Below are 20,223 nucleotides of genomic sequence, written 5' to 3'. Positions count from 1 at the left end.
GTCTAGCTTACAAATGTATGAATATCTCCCTTTAAATGCTCTCGAGCAAAATAAAAATTGTATTACTTTAAAGAACCGAAAGAATTTAGATAAGCAAGCAACTGATGAAATTATGGCAAGTATTACATCTATTGCGCTTAAATTCAAGTCATCTTAAAAATTTTCAATCTCAACACAAAACGTTGTCTAAAAACCAACTCTGTATCGCAAAATAAAATGCTATCTCCCGAGTATTTGTATATAGCGAGCGTGTCCAAAATAACGTGGTAGATGAAAATGAGATTTTTCTACCAAAAGTCCAGCAAAAGTGTAGAAGTGGTAGCAGTGGTGGTGGCGTAAATGTGGTGATACGGGTCCAAGTCTCCGGTAATGCCCATTCATTCACTTGGTGGACGTTCGACAACAACCCCGTCTCTGCCTCAATTCACGTCCTTTCGCCTTTACTTTACTGCATCTCAAGTTGCCTTCAACAGCGTGTTCCTCAACTCTATAAGACTGACAAAGACGGCCTTCTTAGACTGAAAAAAGTGAAATTTTTAATAACTTTGATAACATTATCCAAACAACAAAACATTACAAGTAGCACAAACCAATAGTTTGAATTTTCATCGGACAACATTGCTTCGGTTTACAAGAGACAACAAGTATAGCAGAACAAACAAAAAGGTAAGTGAATTAAATTTGTATACAATTTAAAACCTAATCAAGTTAGGCCTGAATAGGATTTAGCATATGAAAAGCTTTATTGAGTAGAACTACACTTGCACTCATTGGTTGAAACCATGTTTTTTATCGCCCGGCTAAAAAATGGGAAGTTAAGTGGGTCTGATTGGCTGCATGATATCATCAGCATCACAACGGGTAATAAAAAAGTGAGTAAAAAACGCCACACGACCTTTTTTTACAGTATAATGAGTGGATTTGTAGGGAAGATAAATGGAAGCGTGTATGTATGTAGTAAACAGATAAATAGTGACTAAAAAATGCTCGCGTGCTTTCAATAGAATAAAAAAATGATACATAAGTTTTCTCTTTGTTGTTGGTGGTGTTGTTTTTTATCGTAATTTCTATTTTCAACCGCTTTTTGTTGCCCCTTCACTCGCTTTGGGAACTATATCAAATCATGCACACTTCATTCTCACCTTCCCTGACTACTTTCACTGCACTCAAGTTTTTTGTGAGAATGATGATGAGAAAAGGGCCCTTCGTTGATTGGGACATTACGTATTATCCCATTTTATTGGGGTATTACTCGCTGCTTAAAAAATAAAGGAGGGCCGATGGGTACAAAATAGCTCGTCGTAATAATAAAGAACTTGCATTTTTTCTTAAAACCTACACCACTATTCATGGCAAAAGGATAGAAAGGGATTTGGTGGAGAATAATATGGAAGGAAACCCTCTTGAATTAGGCAAGCATGATGATGTCGAGTAGTGCACGAGATTTAGTTTAGTTTAGTGGCTCTCTCAATCTCAATTGATACCTTGGCATCGGTTGTATGTATGTATGTAATGTTGTTGTATGGCACCACAAAAAAGGCTAATCCCATCACATCTTAAAAATAAGTTTTGAATGAATAATGGGCATCTCACATATCACTTTTACTTTATTTCTGGATACGTGAAAAATGGAGAGAAAAAAGTACAAACTGTGACATTCATATGTACTACATAAAAATATTCATTCTGTTGAATCCGAATAAATAGGTGATCCCCTTTACAGTTTTTGACCATTGTTGGCGAGAAACTTTGAGGTGGCAAAAAAAACGAGATATTTTTATTAGGCTGGGGTTGTGCTATTAGAGAATGCGGAGATACTAATCCGACCTCTGAATAAAAGTGTATACATATTTTTAGACGCGTGTTCTCCACAGGGTCCCCCGACAAAAAACTGAAGCTGAAGGGTCTCATTTTTATCCGGTGAGCTTAGAGGTAGATCGGATCGGATCTACTATTTATATAAAACAGCACGAGTGACAAATCTAGTACGACTCCCTTTCTATCCTAAAATTGAATTGAAAAGAGAAGAAATTCTGTAAAAAGAACCTTTGATGAGCGGATGCAGTTCAGACACCGATGTTGTTTTTTACCATATCGCGTTCGCGTGTCAAGAGCGTGTGAGCAATCGATTAAGGGCGGCTCCCTATCAATCCCTGGCAAGATTAGTTTCATGATCGATTTTTTACGTACACTCCCTTTTTATGCCTCAAATGTGGCTGCCATTACCACAACCCCACACACACACACGTAACAAAGCTCAACCATGTCTTCCTTGGGGTAGGTTTTGTGATGAACGAGACCTGTTTTTGCTCGGCAAAGAGCACAATTACATTTCCGTCCATGGATCGATAAAAAACGAGGGGAGGAGGAGGAGGATCTACAAAATCCGCTTTTCAGAGATAGTGATCTCCATCCCCTGTTGTAATTAGTTCTGACCCTTCCTTCATTATCCCTGTAGCTTGCCATCCCCGTCGTCATCGGGTGTGAGGTATCGTTTTAGAATAGTATTTTGCTTCTCTCGGCTCCTCAGTTAAACGAGTTATTATTTAAAACATTTGACTAGAATGTGACAATATGCATAAGAGTGAGCATGATGATCAGAATTTTACTAAAATCCAGGAAAATACAGATGCAGCCTGTTTCAGTTTGAGATTATTTCATATTCCACCTAAGGTCCACCATCAATACTTTTTGGCAGTTGTTCATTCTTTCATTCGTTCGTTCGTTAGTACGTGTTCTTTGTAAAATGTAAATTCTGTGGCGTGGCCATATGATGATAAGTAAGTATAAACTTAAGTAAACCTTGAAGGTTGTTTGGTCGTTCAGTCAGCAGAGATCAGCATGATTTTTACCCAAATAAAAATTCGTTCTCGTATTCATCACCTGCTCGCTCAATAGTAGTGGTTAGTTCTTGCCTGGGACATAACTTATTGCTTTGGCTTGCGCTACAAGGAACACAGGTAATTCCAGCTCTAAACAAATTCAATGTCAATGCAATGCAATAATTTAGGGTTTATAAAGGCAGTATGCAGTGAGTAAGCCACTAGCGAGTGGTACTACTGTGGAAAAGGTGCATTTTTGTCATATCCTCAATGTACCAAAGCGTGTGTCCCTCCAAGCTTGTGCTACCAGCAACATGAGCTATTAGCCAACGGTTATAGATTGGAAATGCAAGAAAAATAAATAAAAACTGTTGGCCGGAGAAAGAATATGACGCGTTTTGTATGCACCGCATCATCGCATACGAACGACAGACTGCGTATATGTGGATCGACACTGGAACTTGGGTCCTCAGAATGAAGGTGGACGTCGTCTATTTGTTGTATTTTATGCGTTTTACCGACTGCAGGAACGTATTACAGATCGCCCCCGCATGGTGACAGTAATCGATGGGTTTTACTCGGATGAAATAAAATCAAAATGAAAAATGATTTTCCAATTTTCAAAAGCTCGTCCACAATGAGGTTGACGTTGGATAGAGATTTATTGAGAGATTTTTATGCAGTTCGGCTCTTTTTATTTTTTATTACCTCTCGTCCGGTCGGCATGTGTCAGAATTTCTATTTTGTTTATACATACATATATCTACGTTTAGGGAAGGTGTGCTTCCCCCACTCATTGAGTCTTATTGATAAATATCCACGGAGAAAGTCACCTTTGACAATATAAACATAGAGATGAATGAGTTGGCATTGGCAGGAGTTACATTCTTATTATTATGAAGCGGAACAAAGTGAAGCGTAGTTATTGCGAACGGTTTGTCCGTCTCAGCACGCACGATAACTTTCGAACGAATCAATTTTTCTTAGTTCTCCTTTCGGATATCGACATCTAATGTTGAAATTAAGGAAATTCGTTAACTGACTTCGTTGGTCAAAGGGTTACGGGTCAAAATCATATCTTTTTTGTTTTGATCGTTTTAGACGGGGAGGAAAATTAAAAAACACTATCATTTCGACCTGGTGACCCTACAAACGAGGTCATAGGTCATGTCATACGATTTTGAAACGTCAAAATCTTAAATTGTCCTACTATATAGTAGAAATCTCGAGTACGCATCTCAATGTACTCCGTTTCCGGGAGTTTGTTATATCTGTTTCTGGAGTTTACTTATTCTTGGTCCCATTTTTTACTGGAACATCAAGCTCCGTAAGAGGCTGGAACCTCCATTATCGTGGAGTAGGTATTACTTTAGATGTGGAAATCAGTGAAACCGCATTGAAAGCCGAAGAATATTTTTGATGAATGTCCATGCCGCACTGCTTCCAGGTCGTCCTATTATTATGGGGCCCTGCATTATGCGACAAAATATACGGACAAAACACTTTGTGGTGGCGAGGAGAAGCATATTATTATTATTTATTGTGAAGTGCAGCAGCCCACGTTTTCAGCAACATCAAATGGGAATGAGTTTGCAATTTCATTTCATCTCTGAATTAGCCCGAAAGAAGGTATGGAATTGGACATACTATATACTCTACTGGAAGGCAGATCGTTCGAAATGAAAAGTAAAAAAAAGTGTAGCCTGCTGCTGGTGGCCACTCATCTTAATACTCTTAAAGTAAGAGGAGGAGGGCGAGGGTCGTCTGGCTATATTATGATGATGATGAGAAGGTCACGAGTTGTTATGACCAGAATGTAAACCGCACACTTTAACGATTATGGCCAGATGATGATTATTGGGATAGGTGAACGGGGAGCAAAGATGCGGAAGACGAAGAAATAAGCGGCTCCTGTTTCTTCCTCCTTCACGTCGTTGTAAAAAAAGTCTGTCATAAACTTCCTTATTTTGAAAGTAAGACTATCGAGCGAGTGAGTATCGAGTGTCACCTATCAGTGTCCATGTGCTTGGGTTGAGGATCTCATTTCAGTGATTTGTTGCCTCATTCCAACTATTTTAACTAGATTCATATCCACCCTGATGGTCTCTAGGGTCAGGATTTTAGGACACTTAGGAAAAATCTCCTTCAAGTAAATCCCTAATGTTGGATGACTTTCTTTTTACTGTACAGGACCATGAAATCTCAATTATAGTAAAGTCCTCGCCTTGTTCTTTCAAATTTCAGATGGTCAGTTGCCAGTTAAATATAGCTATACATGCCTGGACTGCCTGGTAGTAGTAGTGGTGGTGGGTGGCACGCATTGTAGATTGCATGACTTGGTGGTAAGGATAATAATGGTATTGCTCTTTGACAGCACGGTGAGAGTGTACAGCGCATATAAGTACGTTGGTCTGTTTTAAACTGTTTTTAACTGTTAAACACATACCCAATGTCCAAAAATAGTCCGGAAAATGAACACAAAAAATACGGAAACACGATGGACGTATAGAACAGAGTGGTGGATAAATGACATCATTGACCCATGTGCACTCCAGATATGATTAGGGTCAAAGTATGTGACCGGAAGTGTGACTGGTTGGCAGAAAAAGCTTTATTTCATTCATTTATTTCCAAATCCTTCATGGTTTTCGGTTATACCCATGGAGTAGTCGTACTTCAATACGAAGGACCATGATGATTTTTATTCTTCGCCTTCGTGGCGTTTCAACTCTGGCTGAATGGATGGACAATGACTGATTGCCGGAAAACAATTTTAGTAAAAATTAATAAGGCCTTAAAACATGCAATTATACAACAATCAGAGTGAGTGGGCAAGAGTTGCCACACCTTGCCTTACATGCACTCGTAAAGGACTGAATTCCACCAGAACTGTATGCATTGTCATTCTTTGTTATTGTAACAGTATTTTAGGGTCAGTAAGGGAAAGGGTTATATCTGTAAAATAATTGATACGTACACCTCGCTGTTCTCAGACTATTTTACAATACTTTGCAACAGCATAATCCTCTACATTTTCTGTTTTATTATTGACAGTTATGAAACCAGTCAAAGTATCCAGTTTTGGGTTCTTGCCATACCTATCTCAAGTCCGTCCACTTTCACTAGGCGTTGTACAAAAGGGTTTAAAACGGAACTTTGTCATTTACAGTTAGTTTACCTACGCATACTCAAAAAGTCTCCTTCTAAGTTATGTTCGTTTTATCCATTTGTCCATTGTCAGAATTTTTGTTAGTTGTGGTTGTGAAGTCGAATGCGAATGAATAAATTTTTAAAAAATCTGTAAAAATGCGAGTGTGAGTTAATTTCCACTGTTCTAGTTATCTGAGAAGCAACAAAGACTTATTTGTTGGTTTGGTTTGGTTCGTGCCTTACTGAATGTGATACATGTGCACAATACTCGAGACTACTGTTTGAACAATTGTTGTACTAGAATTAGAGTAAAAACGCAGACGAGTGGCACATATTGAGATTAGAAGAAGATCTTGGAATCTTGCAGAGGACCGAGAGTAATAATTTGAAATAACGTGCAGTTAAAACGAGGACCACGACAGTCCAGTTCAGTAACAGCAGAGAAAAGTGGTAAGTCAAAGCTATAAATTTTAACCCCTTTGGTTGCGGAAGCGAAATTCCTACAAAGACAGGCGAGAAAAATTAGGGAGGAACACGGTGCAAGATGGTCATCACTTTTTGTTCTTGCTTTGGGTCTGTACATACATATGCGTCAGACAGAAGGATGCGCTCTTCGACATCAGCACGTGCTATAGAGCTTTTCTCAGAAACTAATTTCTCTAATTCACGCCCAGCAATTTATGATTGACTCAGGAGGGGAGGTTGTGTACTATCAACTCCCGGATCTCGATGCCCTTTGGATATGTTGTAGTGTCCCATGGATGTACAAGAACCCTGAAGTGGTTTGATGCCATGGCCACATTTGCGCCTGCCACACCCACTCAAAGGTGCCCAAAAACCGCTTTCACTCCAGCTTTCACTCACTTAAATTTACCCCAAAAATCCAATTTTACTCGGATTTTCAAATTTCATTCACCATTATGCTCCCAGACAGTTGCTTTCTTATTTCCAACACCAAACTCAACTTGTTTGATGTTTATTTCGCAGGCATAATTAGCTTTGTTGATTGCAACAACAATGCTCATTCAGAATTTTAAATTTTAAAAATACTAAAAAATTTGAAAAGTCGAGTTTGATGTTGGAAATAAGAAAGCAACTATCTGGGAGCATAATGGTGAAAGAAATTTGAAAATCCGAGTAAAATTGGATTTTTGGGGTAAATTTAAGTGAGTGAAAGCTGGAGTGAAAGCGGTTTTTGGGCACCTTTGAGTGGGTGTGGCAGGCGCAAATGTGGCCATGGCATCAAACCACTTCAGGGTTCTTGTACATTCATGGGACACTACAATATATCCAAAGGGCATCGAGATCCGGGAGTTGATAGTACACAACCTCCCCTCCTCAGTTAAGGAGGAATTGTATTCATTCTCCATCCATAAAGTAATTGTGGTTTATCTGTTACAGATTGGTTGCATGTGGGATGGACCAACTAACGGGGTTTTAATTAATAGTTGATTTACCTTGGTCGATAACAAAAAAATTTCCTCCAGACAAATAAACTATAGTTTTTCATTGAGTTAGCCTAGTCAGAATTGAAGCATTTTTACACAAGTGGTTTGGTCTAATTAGGAAAAGTTCTGGAGCAACTTGTGTCAATGCAATATTCATTCGAGAAGTAGTGGGATTGAGAATGCAGGATGTTTTCCAAGAAAGAAAGCTGAGATGTTTTAACTTCATCGACTTTGAGCATTGAGTTAAAAAACACCAACCACCGGATAACAACTTCACAACCAAAGTGCATTCATCTGACCCGGATCCTTTACTGGTATTATATGTACATATGTACATATGTACACTGCGCAATGGTATATGTATTGTATACGTGGAACATGCACCAAATAAATCTTTCTGTTACTTCATTCAGGCTTTTTTTACCCAAAGGCTCTCCACAAATTTCTGTTTTAAAGAAACTTGACGGATGTTTAAGGTGACTGCTTAACTTGCAGAGCAAAGAGTCCTGATTCAGACCTCACTCGTAAATCCAGGCATTTTTCATGCTCAGTGACAGGTTGAACAGTGTTAGTTTCCGCTTTGTCTCTGATGCCCACTTTTTACAGAGATCATTAGAAGTGTATTTTGGTCTAAAAAAGTGGCACTGATGGTGGTGTTATGGAATTAGTGTGGAAAGGGTCAAGTAGGCGCACCACCACACAATTTGGTGCAGAATTCCCAAAGTCCCCAAGGCCAGGAACGGTCTGAATTTCTCTGTTACTTCGAAGGCTACTCGAATGCATGGGATGCAGCTGCTTACACATATATACCTCGATCCCAATAGCCACCACTACTGACCATTTGGTAGCCACATTTTTAACGACGACGAATGAATACAAAATAACCAACTGGCAGATAGAAAGCGAATGGTAACCTTTTGCTGCAGTAAGGGGTTAGGTAAACCCAGTGGACAATATATTTTCTTGGCTGTCAGATACAATGGAAAACTGCTTCCTTAAAGATTCAACTTTAACACCACGGCAGCTTTTTACCTCCTCCTCCTTCTCGCCGTGCTTCATCATCATCAGCCCTTTTCTACACAAATCTGTCTTTTTGTGAGTAAGTACTTAGAAACACATTATAACACTGGCCACCTATTATTCTGCGAAGCCTTATAAACGCCAACGGTTTGTATAAAATGTATCCACCTAGATTCAGAAAAAAATATTTATCTCTTGGGGTAATATTGATAGCCTTCTGTGTCGTACCAAAAAACTGCTATTTTCACCTTTATCGAAGTCAGTCACGATTTAACTGACTTTTCAGCAGGTGCAGAAATAAAATCAAGCAATTGAGTCGAAGATCACTATTTCTAGAGAAATGTCATTCATAATTATTGCTAATGAGAGACATTAGCACCCGGTAACAGGAGAAAGGTCTGAGTATAATCATTCCTTTGATTGAATCAGAAAAGGGTACCTAGAATTTATAAGGTTTCTCTTTTCTGACAATCACACATAATCAGACGAGAAGATTAGTATTATGTAGTGGACGCAGGGTTGAGTTTGTTGCGTGGGGTAGAATATATAGTAGCCTTTTGCCCTGCAGACGTTCATTTAGCGTTAGTTTTCTACTTTGTTTTAAATGCCACAAGATGAGTCACCAGTAAGGAAGGACAGCGTGAGATACAAAGAACAAAAAAATAATGCGTCCATCCACCGGATAGATTTGTTTTGGTCGTTTTATCCTACTACCAAGAGCACAATTTATATATAGTACCTAGGTATATACAAATAAGTATTTTACTACTGCGTTCTAGTTTCGGCTTTTGCACTGGGCACTAATATATACGCGTTAAGTCAGTGTGAGAAAAATCCTGGTTGTGGGTTTTGAATTCATTTATGTACGATGCTACGGTCTAAGCACTACCCATCAACTAAACTCTCATTGCTATAAATAAAGGAAAGTGCACGCTTGTGGTGTTTGTTAAGATGGAGATGAAACGGCGGAGGGGGATAAAACCATGCAACCCCAACATCATCCCTTTTAGTAAAATACAGATAAAGGATGCATGTACACACTCGCATGTTATTGGTGACATTTTGACGTGACCAGTGGTCAGTCGTCGTCTCTTATTCCTTCATTTCCTTATAGCGCTGCTCCTCTCTCTCTCTGCGACTGCTGTTGTTTAATCTGCTCTGGTGACCCTTGGCTGTGTAATTTTATTTTATGGCATTGGGGCAGAAGGCAAAGTGAATGAGAGAGAAATGGCCTTTTTTGTTCTATTTTTGACCCCAAATCATCCCCATGAATGCAGTGGACAGATGAAATGATGAAATTGAAATATGACTAGATGGACATACATACATATGCAGCACCAACCAACTCGCTGGACATGTTTGAGTAAAAATCTCACAGATTTCGGCTACTTTCATTTTATTGTTGTCCATCAAACTGACCAAATCATTATTCTGGATCCTGGGATTTTATTTAATCCATGCAGTTTTTCTGACCCTACCCAAATCCAAAAACTTACCATTTTTCATTTGTGAGACGAAAATGATCCTGATTCGGCGTTGGATCTATAAATCGACTTGCCCTTTGTCCAATAAGATAAAGAATGTAAAATAAAACTATATAATGGATTTATGTGTGTGAATGAGAAATGGACTGACCGACACATGCATTATATTATTATTCAGCCACCCCACCACATCCCAATTTACAATTTAGACAAAGACAAAAACTTGGGGTGGGGGTCACTTTTACTTTGACACAATAAACTATGTCGTTTAATAAGGGTCAGAACCTTCTCATTCAGTAGCGCTAGCTTGGACAATGGACAGTTATTGTGAAGCATTAGTGTGTTGTACAAAAAATGCCCTTTTAGGCTACCCGGGTCAATTGTGTTGTCATTTAAATATGAAAGTGGTTCGATTCTATTTTATTGATCTTTGGCCTGGACATTTTTCATGTGTCACCTTTGGCCTTTTCAAAGTGTGAGAGCTTAATTATTCATGGTCAGTAGTCTGATATCAAGCGTAGCTGAAAGTCATGTCCCTTTTTTCATGAGGAAAAAAAGAAATACGAGTTGGTCACAATTGTGGTCAGAATTTTTATTCGTTTACAATATTTTTCTTATGCTATGTATAATAATTTTAAGTTTTTGTGTATTTGCAGTGTCTGGTGACGGAATAAAACCTTCGTGGGAATTTTGTGCTCCTGAGATCGAGACATATTTATGACTGATATGTTCGAGATGTTGGTACAACGAAGTAATCCAGTCACACCCCTTACACCAGTGTCCACCCCTCCCGGACCCCACCACCATCACCACCACCATGCCTCGGTCGACCTTTCCCCAAGAAGTTCCAACTCAAGTTTTGGCTCTGACGGCGTTCTTCACCACAATGAATCACTCCATTCGCCCAACCATAACAATAACAGCAGCAGCAATAGGACTGAAGAGCTATCGGCCCTTCAGCGTCTTCAGGTTGCACTGGCGAGGGATGGACTATTTTCATCCATGACATTCGAACATGTTAAACGCGAAAGTAATCCGGATAATCCTGATGGAAGAATGCTTGTAAATCCATGCTCAGGTAGTTCAAGCTCCAGTCTGGGAAATAGTCCTGACGAAGATGCAAATGATGGTGGAGAGATCCCTTCACCACCATCTTCGAATGGGTTGAAAACTGCAACTCCAACGACAAGTCCAACAAGCGATGCAAACGGTTCGAACATTTTTGAATGCCCACTTTGTTCTGTGGTTTGTAACTCCAGACATGATTTCAACGAGCATTTGGTAATTTAATAATCAAAATTAATCTATCAAAGCATCAATTAATCAGGTTTTGATAAAAACATAATTGTTACAGGTGACCCATTCTCAGCAATTCGCTTGCCCAAAGTGCACTTTCTTTTCGGATGATGAGACGAAACTGAGGGAACATGTTGCAGAGTCTCATGATGCGAGTGACTTGGATGTTCTTACTGATGACGACGTACGAACACCAAAAACTAATTCACAGGGAAAGGTGAGACGCGTTGGACTTAATTCATTAATTCATTGACTATGGATTAATTATCCAGATTATTTATTCTGAATTGAATTATATATTATGTATTGCAGATGAAGACCTTTAAGTGCAAACAGTGTGGTTACCATGCTGTGACAAAAATGGACTTTTGGGAGTAAGTCGAATGTCATATTACTATAAATATTTTCTATACATTTGCATCTAATTTATTTATATTGTTTTTTTTTAATCTCAGACATACAAAAGGTCACATTCGCACAGAAAAGATGCTTACCTGTCCCAAGTGTCCTTTCGTCACAGAGTACAAGCACCATTTGGAGTACCATCTGCGAAACCATTTTGGCTCCAAGCCATTCCAGTGCACAAAATGCTCATATTCTTGCGTCAACAAGTCAATGCTCAACTCTCACCTCAAGTCTCACTCTAATATTTATCAATATCGATGTGCCGATTGTTCGTACGCAACAAAATACTGCCACAGTTTGAAACTTCATTTAAGAAAATATGATCATAAACCGTCCATGGTTAGTAGCGTATTATTGCACAAGTTTAACTAAATGAAATTATCCACTAATTTTCTCCATCATATTCATGTTCAGTCACTTAATGGCCAATGGTAAATTCAAAGTTGACAGTCTTTTTTATAATTTTGGTAGGTCCTTAATCCTGACGGCACACCCAACCCATTGCCAATTATTGATGTGTATGGAACTAGGCGAGGTCCCAAAATCAAACGACAAGATCCCGAATCCCCGTGTGATATGGGCTCGACCACTCTGTCCCCCATTACCCCAAAGGAAAAATCAAAGAATCAACGAGCCACATCAAGACGCCAAGCCAAGGGGATTGATAGTTTGGGTGGTGATAGCCCAAAAATCAAGACGGAGACTTCCAACAACACTCCACCCATTTCCCCTCCTCAATTTGCCCCTCGCGATATCAAGCAAGAGTTTCCTGTGTCCCCGACATTGTACCAGCATCAACACATTGTTATGAGTCCCAACAACCGGAATAATAGTCATCCTGTTGACGAGAAACCATTCATGTTGAGCAATGAACAAATGAGTGCTAACCTGCTTATGCAACAATTTCCCCATGGTCTCCCCATTCATATGACTTCACAGCTAAATCCTGCCAACCTGCAACAACTTTTGATCCAAAATTCAGTTAATGGATTAAATGGCCAGAATAATAACAACCTGGCTGCACTTCAAAGTCTATTGATGCAAAACTCTGTCAATATGCCGGGTTTAGAACTCCTGGGGAAAAACCCAATGGAACTATATGCCACAGCCTTGAATCAATATATGGTAGCCAATAATCCAGTCATGAATCTATCGAAACTTGTTGAAGAACAAAGGACACTACTCGTCTCTCAACTTCTTCATCAACAGCAACAACAGCAATCTCAAGTAATTAAAACTCCTCCAGCCGAGGCCCCCCAGCAGCAACGATCTCCTCACTTGAAACATCCCACAACTCCACTTACTAACGTGCACGCACTCGATTTACGAAATAAACGTCCGGCTGAGCCGACATCGTCTGAAGCAGTTGCAGCGCCTGAAGATGCGAAGAAGCGCAAGAGGAAAGGGAAGGCTCTAAGATATGATCGGAACAAGGAAGAGTATGACATGAGTAGTAACGTTCACAACCAAGTCTTGGATTTTAGCAATAATAATTATACCACCACAAACCGTAATGTTCACAACGGAGAATCTAATAAGACAGAATCTACTAAAAAAGCTGATGTTGATTCTGAAAATTATATTTGTAAATACTGTGACATTGCCTTTCCCCCAGTTCTCTACGCTTTGCACATGAGATTCCACTCCAGCGATGCCGATCCGTTTCGATGCAACGTTTGTGGAACCAAGTCTTCAGATAAAGTCTCATTTTTTGTTCATTTAGCAACGGCTTCACACTAAACCCACTGAGAGTGGTATAGAAATAAGTACTGTTTATAATTAGTTTTACAATTATTAATTGTTTTCTAGTCTTTTCACTTTGGCAATGTAATAATAATTAGACAATAGGTATAATAGCTATGTATCTGTCACCTTAAGTACATAAGGTGAAGACAGGTGGATAGTCGAAATTTGTACACTACTTGCTCATCTTAATATACAGAATTCTGTATATGCAACAATTTTTGTCGACCAATACGGGTATGTTGGAGCTTAAAAACACGGGTTCGTCGTAAGGTATTTATTTACAGATAGTTAAAAAGTATAAGTAATTGACTTTTAAACCAAGTCACTCAAAGTTCGGTCTTACGGGTATGGACTGTTTATATATTTATGTAATTATATTATATTTACATCAGTAGTTAGTAATTTTCTATCATTTTTATTTGGGACAGTTGTTTGGCAGAAATAATTTGTTAATTTCCTGAATTAGTAAATCTGTAAATCAGAACTCACAACTCTATGCAACTTACTCATCATTTCTTGTAGCTTACCGTTCAACCATGTTATTGTAGTGTAGTTTAGTAGTGTGTAGTCGAAAAAAATTGAAAGGTAATTTAATTATATAATTTGACAACCAAATTGACATGCAAGGACGTAAAAATAATGGTTGAACAGTAGTCTAAAAAAAATTAGTTTTGATAATGAACGCCTCGTCAAAACTGGCAGAGACACATCGAAAGTTCCTATTTTGTGAATAGTAGTATTAGATCAATTAGTATTATTATTGACAAAATATTCTAATAAAATTCGAATATTTATATTTTCAAACTATTTTCATACATGATGACTAAAACGTATTTGTATTTTAGTCGTTAGTTCTGATACGTAAGACAAAGAGATCATAGATATGTAGATGTGTAGCATAAAAGTATTTGATAACTTATATTTGTAAACGTAGGAGTCTGAAAAATATATCCTTCTGTTTTGTGCTAAATTCTTCCATTTGTGCTAATGTATTATGCAGTTTTTGTGCTTTATTTATTGAGTAAGAGTAATGTCAAGTTTACGTGTGAGTCAGTTTATGTTTAAATTGAAATTGGTCGAGGTAAAGGCCTAGTCCGTATTAGCACCTTGATTTTATGTGATTTCTTTTTTTGAGAAATCTAAAGTGGAATCTAGATATGAAGTATAATTATATTGTTAACCGTTCTTCCTTATCAAAGTCTTATGTTAAAACAAATTAATTAAAAACACTGAAACCTATACGGAGGATTTCTATTACGGAGTGATGTCCGTAATTAATATAAATAGCTCGAATATGTAAAAATAAACTCAAGTTGTTTATTCATCAGAAAAATTGTTTCATCACGCGTGTTATTATTACTGAAGCACTCTATCAATCTCTAAAATCTACATAACACACCCATCTAACAACTTGATCACAAAATGTCATTTCTGGAAAGGTACTGATAGCATCTGTAGAGTAGAGGTACATACATGTTTTTTATCATTCAACTTTACTAATTTGCAATATAATTCTCCTCATAAAACTATATATATGCATATGTGGGACTAAATACCGTAAGGCATTTATAATATAGTAGATATATATATATATTTATAAGTAAGTGAATGAATCTTCCATTTACATGAAGAGTGGTCTGGTTATCTATCTCGTTAGGATTTCTGGGACATTGTCCTGGGTCTTCGAACGATTCGGATCAATATTTCCAAGCAGAGTGGAAGAATGATTTTCTGACAATGTTGCAATTCGCTGGAGCAGATCATAATTTATTTCTTCTGTAATGACACTGTCCTGCGAGTACTTTGGATGGGAGGTAACAAATTCTCGCATCCATTTGGCCGCAGTCATGACGTCGCCCTTGGCACGTCGTGAAATTAAGCACAAATATTGTTGAACTGAAAAAAATAGTAAATCAATCACTCACATAAATAAGGTGTAGTCAATCATAATATGCATAAGTAATTACTTACGGGTGCATTGGGTATCTGCATCAACATCCATTGAATTCAAATAGTTTTGAATTAGTGTAATGAGACCAGGAAATCCCTGCGTGGTAAGGAAGTTATGCTATTGTATTATACTGTTCGAGTTTTACAGTCAAAATGCATATGTTCATATTTTTACGCAAAAAATACCTCTTTCCCATTAATGATTTCGTTTACAGTCATCAAAGAGTATGATGCTGTCTTATTTTGTAAATCATTTCTAAACCAAAATTTTTCAGTGGCAATTGCATTTCGCTTCTGAGCATTCTTCATGTTTTCATCGACCTATTGAATAAAATCATATTGATAATATATTGAGAACGATAAACAGTTTCGCAAATGCACTGCGGTTTTACCTTGGATATTGGAATCATAAAGTGTAAGTTGTAAGTAAGTACAACTCTGGTTAACAAAACAACGAAACAAACAACGGCAGCATTTTCAAAATCAGTTAACTGGACTGAAAATAAATAAATAAAATATTATATATATTAACAAAGGCTTGTCAGTTCACCTCAATCTAAATATACATATAATTGTGTATCTAATTATTTTTCATGCAGTTACCTTCACAAGGTCGAAATTCCACACGCCATCCAATCGAGCTTTCTGGAGGTGGTGGTTTGAACCTCATTGTTTGCCAATTGGTAGACTGGATGTTCTGGAATAATCAACTTACACTGTAGTCAACTATTAAGCAATTTGTGTAAGTACCATTGGGTTGATGGGAAACTTACCTCGAAATGGTCAGAGTCTTTCTTGTTGTCTTGATTGATTTTCTCTGAAAAAAGAGAAACCGGGTCTCGGATAAAGAGGTGAGCAATGTGTTTTGCCAAGCTCTTATCGATCCCTCCTTCTGTGATCAAAGACTGGTAGTGGGGTTCCTCATATATTAGAGGAATGTCATTGTATTCACTATTCTCCTCCGACCTATAAGGACAATAAACAAACTCGTGCTTTTACATAAGATATATGCATGTATGTATTTACAAAGAATATGATTCATTGGCACAACAAGAATATCAAGGACAAGAAGCCAAATGTACATGATTTATGTCAAAATGGGAAACCAAGAAAATGACATTTCAAGGTTATAAATACATTTATATCGTTATGGATGTAATGGTTAGATAGTTAGGGACAAGGCACAACATATTGTATGTATTTACATATATAAATGAATGCTCACAAGTATGTATCGACAGAGTCATATCTGGATTTACGAATCACCGATCTCTCTTCAGGACGTCTGCAATCCACCGATGCGGCAATAATATTCCATCGACAATCAACATCAGAAATATATCCCCTATAAAAAGGAGTTGCAGCTGAAATCAAAATATAAAACTTGTTAATGAAATGCAAGTGAAATGAAACGAATGGTGTATGATGCACCAAACAGTATTTTCATATGTACCTGTCAATGCCAGCTAGGGAAAGTACAACAAAATAAAACGACATTTCGATTAAATGAACTTTTCCAGTCAGACATACTAAAACTTATCGATTAACTTTAAATTATACCATTATGGGGCAGAGTGGCGTCAAGTTGTCATATAATTTGAGTGCTTCTGCAATACTTGAAGCTTGGAAAGTAACTTGGAGACAACAGCATCCCATTCCAAATCCCATAGCATCTAGATAAATCATATCCTCTTTCTGTTCTGGAACTCCGGCTTCAACAAATGGTCTCGGCGTATTTTTATCCACAAAAACTAAAATATATTACAATCACAAACTATAAACCTTCATTTACAACAATATTATCGTTATGATCCATAGTCCATGGGTAGTTTGTTCAGTCTATACGAATGGGTTTTTATGTTTCTTACCAGGTATTTGTATATCAATTTTGGAACCTCTTCTTGATCTAATATTTCTTGTCAAAGTTGCAAATCTAGGATGGCCAGGAAATATTGCTTCATCTGGGAAAAAACGAGACATGGAGACGCCCTTCTCTGAAGTGTCTGGATTATATTCAGGGAAGGTAAATCCAGGGCATCCAAGTCGTGGAAAGTTTGCAACGGAGAGCACCATCTCATTTGGAGGAAGGAGCATTTGTGCCTCTTTTCTCCGTAATTTCATGTTTGCTTCAACAATATTAAGATGCACAGGCAAGGCACCGTACGGACAACCTGGCGTCCCCTAATTAAAAAATATTACATCATAACTCAGCCAGCAGTCATTATTTGAGTCTGTAATAAAGTTATGTCTTTACCTCAACCATGTATGCTCCATATTCAGGTCTCCACAATGACTTTGCACTTCTGTAAATATAAGTAAAACATGAAGTTGAAGTCTGTAAATATGCATATGCATAATATAATGATCAAATAAATTCAGTGGGGCTTACGCAGGATCTTGATTTTCAGGCTCTCTCAATATAGGCAGCATTTCCTTTATAGTCAAGAAATTCTCAATTATGCTCAAATATGTATATAAAGGTTTGCACAGTGCCACACCCCTTTTCACTAATATCCCGCCCACAGCCAGTAGTAGCATGAGAAGTGTAGCATTACATTTCATATGAAATTTAAAAAAAAAACTATTAGTAAAATATTCAACTTACATTAGCTCGGAGTGAAACTGTTGCCCGTTTGTTCTCGTGGTCGAATTTAACAATCTACCAATTAAAATTTGTTATTATTATAGCGAATATACATTTTGCATTGGAATTTCATTAATTTCTCTTTGCATTTTAATCAAAATTTAATAGTAACAGGTGCGTTTCCATTGCGTAAACTGCCTACTGTGAATGAAACATTCCACTAAAGCGGTCCACGTATGTCCAATGGCACACGCAGACGGCAGTAGAATAGAAACACACCATATTTGTAATCTAACATCAACTCGTCATGGAATAGCAATCCTACAAGATCGCTCATATATGTCAACTCGTACCAAATACTCGACCTCGTCCCCCCATTTCAGAGAATCTCCCTGTCGATCCTTCAGCCTCTTGTACAAATTGATAAACTGCTCGATTCCATTAGTTTTCACGTGGTTGGCCCACTTCTTGGTCTCTTCCCAGGACAAAGGTGATCCCTCGGACAGCAGCCCCATTTTACGGCACCCTTCAAGGTGGTTGGTTGGTGAGCTTGCACCTACATGTTTCAATTTCAAACTTGTCAACGTCGGCTAATCATGCCAACTGTACAAAGTAAAAACATATGATTTTATAATGATCAAATGTCACTTGGACTTACCTCAAAATTAGTTACCAGGAGGAGCAGCAGCAGTTGCAATCCTCCTCGTGAAGAACTGATGACAAAACCCGATTCGTTCGTGAGACAGAAATATCCTTGGCCCACGAAGGGAAAGTAGTATAAGTTTAGTGAGTTAAGTTTGTATTTTGTATGTACATATGCCTGGAGTTATTAAAGTGGAGCAAGTGCAGAGTTTGCTCTGGATCAGAACGTTATTGCGCAAGTGACTCAGCAATATACTCACACTGTTCTGGAACAACCTGCATTCGCTTCGCACTCCTATTTATTGCTCGCCCAATTATTTCTGCAATGCAATACGGACAGCTATAAATATTCGCAATTCATGAATGATAACATTTGCAATACGTACAAAAGACATTTCCATTACCTCGAGTCAGAACTGAAATGGCATTAATTGGGTACCTCCTCGCCCACTCGATGAGAGCAATAATGAATGGAAAGCACGTTGTCTTGCAGTGATACCGAGTGAACAAAATCGTCAAAGTCGTAGTCAATGTTAATATATGTTTTTTCGCACACAATGTCACGGAACAGCTATGATTGATGGCTGATGCTGTGTTACAAACATAATATCGGGTTTTATTAATCCAATTTTCAGAACCAAAGACAACCACACTCGATCAAATACGAAACACCTGCATCCTCATTCATTGCACAAGGATTTGCATGCAAGTAAAAGAATACGGACTTACAACCACAGACCGGATTATATTGATGAGCCTTTTATGCTGGAATATTTTCAAAATATTTTTAATATCTAATATTTAAAATATTTTTAAACAAACAGATTAATAAAATATAAAATACATTTAGTTGGCTTGGGAAGTAGAGGAAAAGCCCGAGGTTGGGTTGGGAAAACATCTACTTGATTCGGGCGTCTGAGATCAATGAGATCACCATTCGGCCCCTCACAAGAATTTTATAAATAAATGGACATATTGTTTAAAACCTAAAATGATTGTAAATAAGTTACACTTTGAATAAATTATGTAATCGTAATAAAGCATGTGTTAAACGTTATGTGTATGTTATGCATACAAAAGCACGCCATGGGAACTTTCTGGTTGAGAATCTTTTGGACGGTGAATCGCTTCGGTTGATGATATCAATAGCAATTCCACGGACTAATATTTTAATTAGTTGATTTTGAGTAATTTGTTATTTTAGCAAAATGGGTAATAACTCGTCAAAAAGTTACACAAGTCTCAATGCTGACACAACTAACGAGCTTAATAAACATGGAATCGCAAGATCGGGCAAGGGGAAGTCTTTGACCACATCAGCAAGAGAATGGAGACGACAGAAAATGCAGACGGCTTACGACTCTAACAAGAGCTGTTCACCAGATATTTCAACTCGTGTCATCAGTGCTACACCCGTTTCCGCTAATGTTCCTCCAACAACAAGTAGCACAAGAAGTATAGCATTGCATTTCATCAAATCAAAAATTAGTAAAATATTCAACTTTCGAAAACCTCCTACCACTGCACAAAGTGCTACTGAAATTTTGGATGTAAATGTAAATCCTCTCACCAGGAGAAAGACTTCAACATATGAGAAAATTAGCTCTGATCATGGATTTCCACGTCCAATTTTCCCTGAGACCGTAAATATTTATGATACTACTGCCATCGCCGTT

At 37.9% G+C, this 20,223-nt stretch overlaps 2 protein-coding genes and 1 long non-coding RNA gene across 6 annotated transcripts; 1 reads left to right on the top strand and 2 right to left on the bottom strand.

Moving 5' to 3' along the window:
* Window positions 1-369: 369 nt before the first annotated feature.
* On the top strand, window positions 370-14,704 carry LOC110847157 (protein hunchback). 3 transcript variants are annotated; one of them, XM_022094032.2, is made up of 6 exons: window positions 370-666; window positions 10,581-11,205; window positions 11,279-11,437; window positions 11,533-11,594; window positions 11,676-11,964; window positions 12,097-14,704. In XM_022094032.2, the coding sequence occupies exons 2-6, from the start codon at window positions 10,642-10,644 to the stop codon at window positions 13,363-13,365; spliced, it is 2,343 nt and encodes a 780-aa protein (XP_021949724.1). In that variant the 5' UTR covers window positions 370-666; window positions 10,581-10,641; the 3' UTR covers window positions 13,366-14,704. The 3 variants fall into 3 exon arrangements, with proteins under 3 accessions (XP_021949724.1, XP_035706099.1, XP_021949725.1); XM_035850206.1 differs by lacking the exon at window positions 370-666 and adding an exon at window positions 1,901-1,920; XM_022094033.2 differs by lacking the exon at window positions 370-666 and adding an exon at window positions 6,340-6,422.
* LOC118435071 lies at window positions 1,614-2,489 on the bottom strand. The gene is made up of 3 exons (XR_004834471.1): window positions 2,091-2,489; window positions 1,828-2,004; window positions 1,614-1,747 (listed from the first exon to the last, which is right to left on the bottom strand). It is a non-coding gene; the product is annotated as an uncharacterized LOC118435071 (long non-coding RNA).
* LOC110847160 (glutamate--cysteine ligase catalytic subunit) lies at window positions 14,669-18,658 on the bottom strand. 2 transcript variants are annotated; one of them, XM_022094036.2, is made up of 15 exons: window positions 18,564-18,658; window positions 18,259-18,461; window positions 17,927-17,980; window positions 17,711-17,754; window positions 17,576-17,624; window positions 17,190-17,502; window positions 16,882-17,072; window positions 16,775-16,787; window positions 16,547-16,685; window positions 16,095-16,287; window positions 15,925-16,018; window positions 15,714-15,817; window positions 15,508-15,642; window positions 15,343-15,418; window positions 14,669-15,267 (listed from the first exon to the last, which is right to left on the bottom strand). In XM_022094036.2, exons 2-15 carry the CDS (start codon window positions 18,418-18,420, stop codon window positions 15,017-15,019), a joined length of 1,818 nt encoding a protein of 605 aa, XP_021949728.1. In that variant the 5' UTR covers window positions 18,421-18,461; window positions 18,564-18,658; the 3' UTR covers window positions 14,669-15,016. The 2 variants fall into 2 exon arrangements, with proteins under 2 accessions (XP_021949728.1, XP_021949729.1); XM_022094037.2 differs by having other exon boundaries at window positions 18,259-18,481; window positions 18,564-18,657.
* Between the last annotated feature and the right edge of the window lie 1,565 nt (window positions 18,659-20,223).

This window comes from Folsomia candida, unplaced genomic scaffold (genome assembly GCF_002217175.1).
Source record: "Folsomia candida strain VU population unplaced genomic scaffold, ASM221717v1 Fcan01_Sc003, whole genome shotgun sequence".
In the NCBI taxonomy this organism is placed as follows: domain Eukaryota; kingdom Metazoa; phylum Arthropoda; class Collembola; order Entomobryomorpha; family Isotomidae; genus Folsomia; species Folsomia candida.
This window is presented reverse-complemented; position numbering and strand designations above follow the sequence as displayed.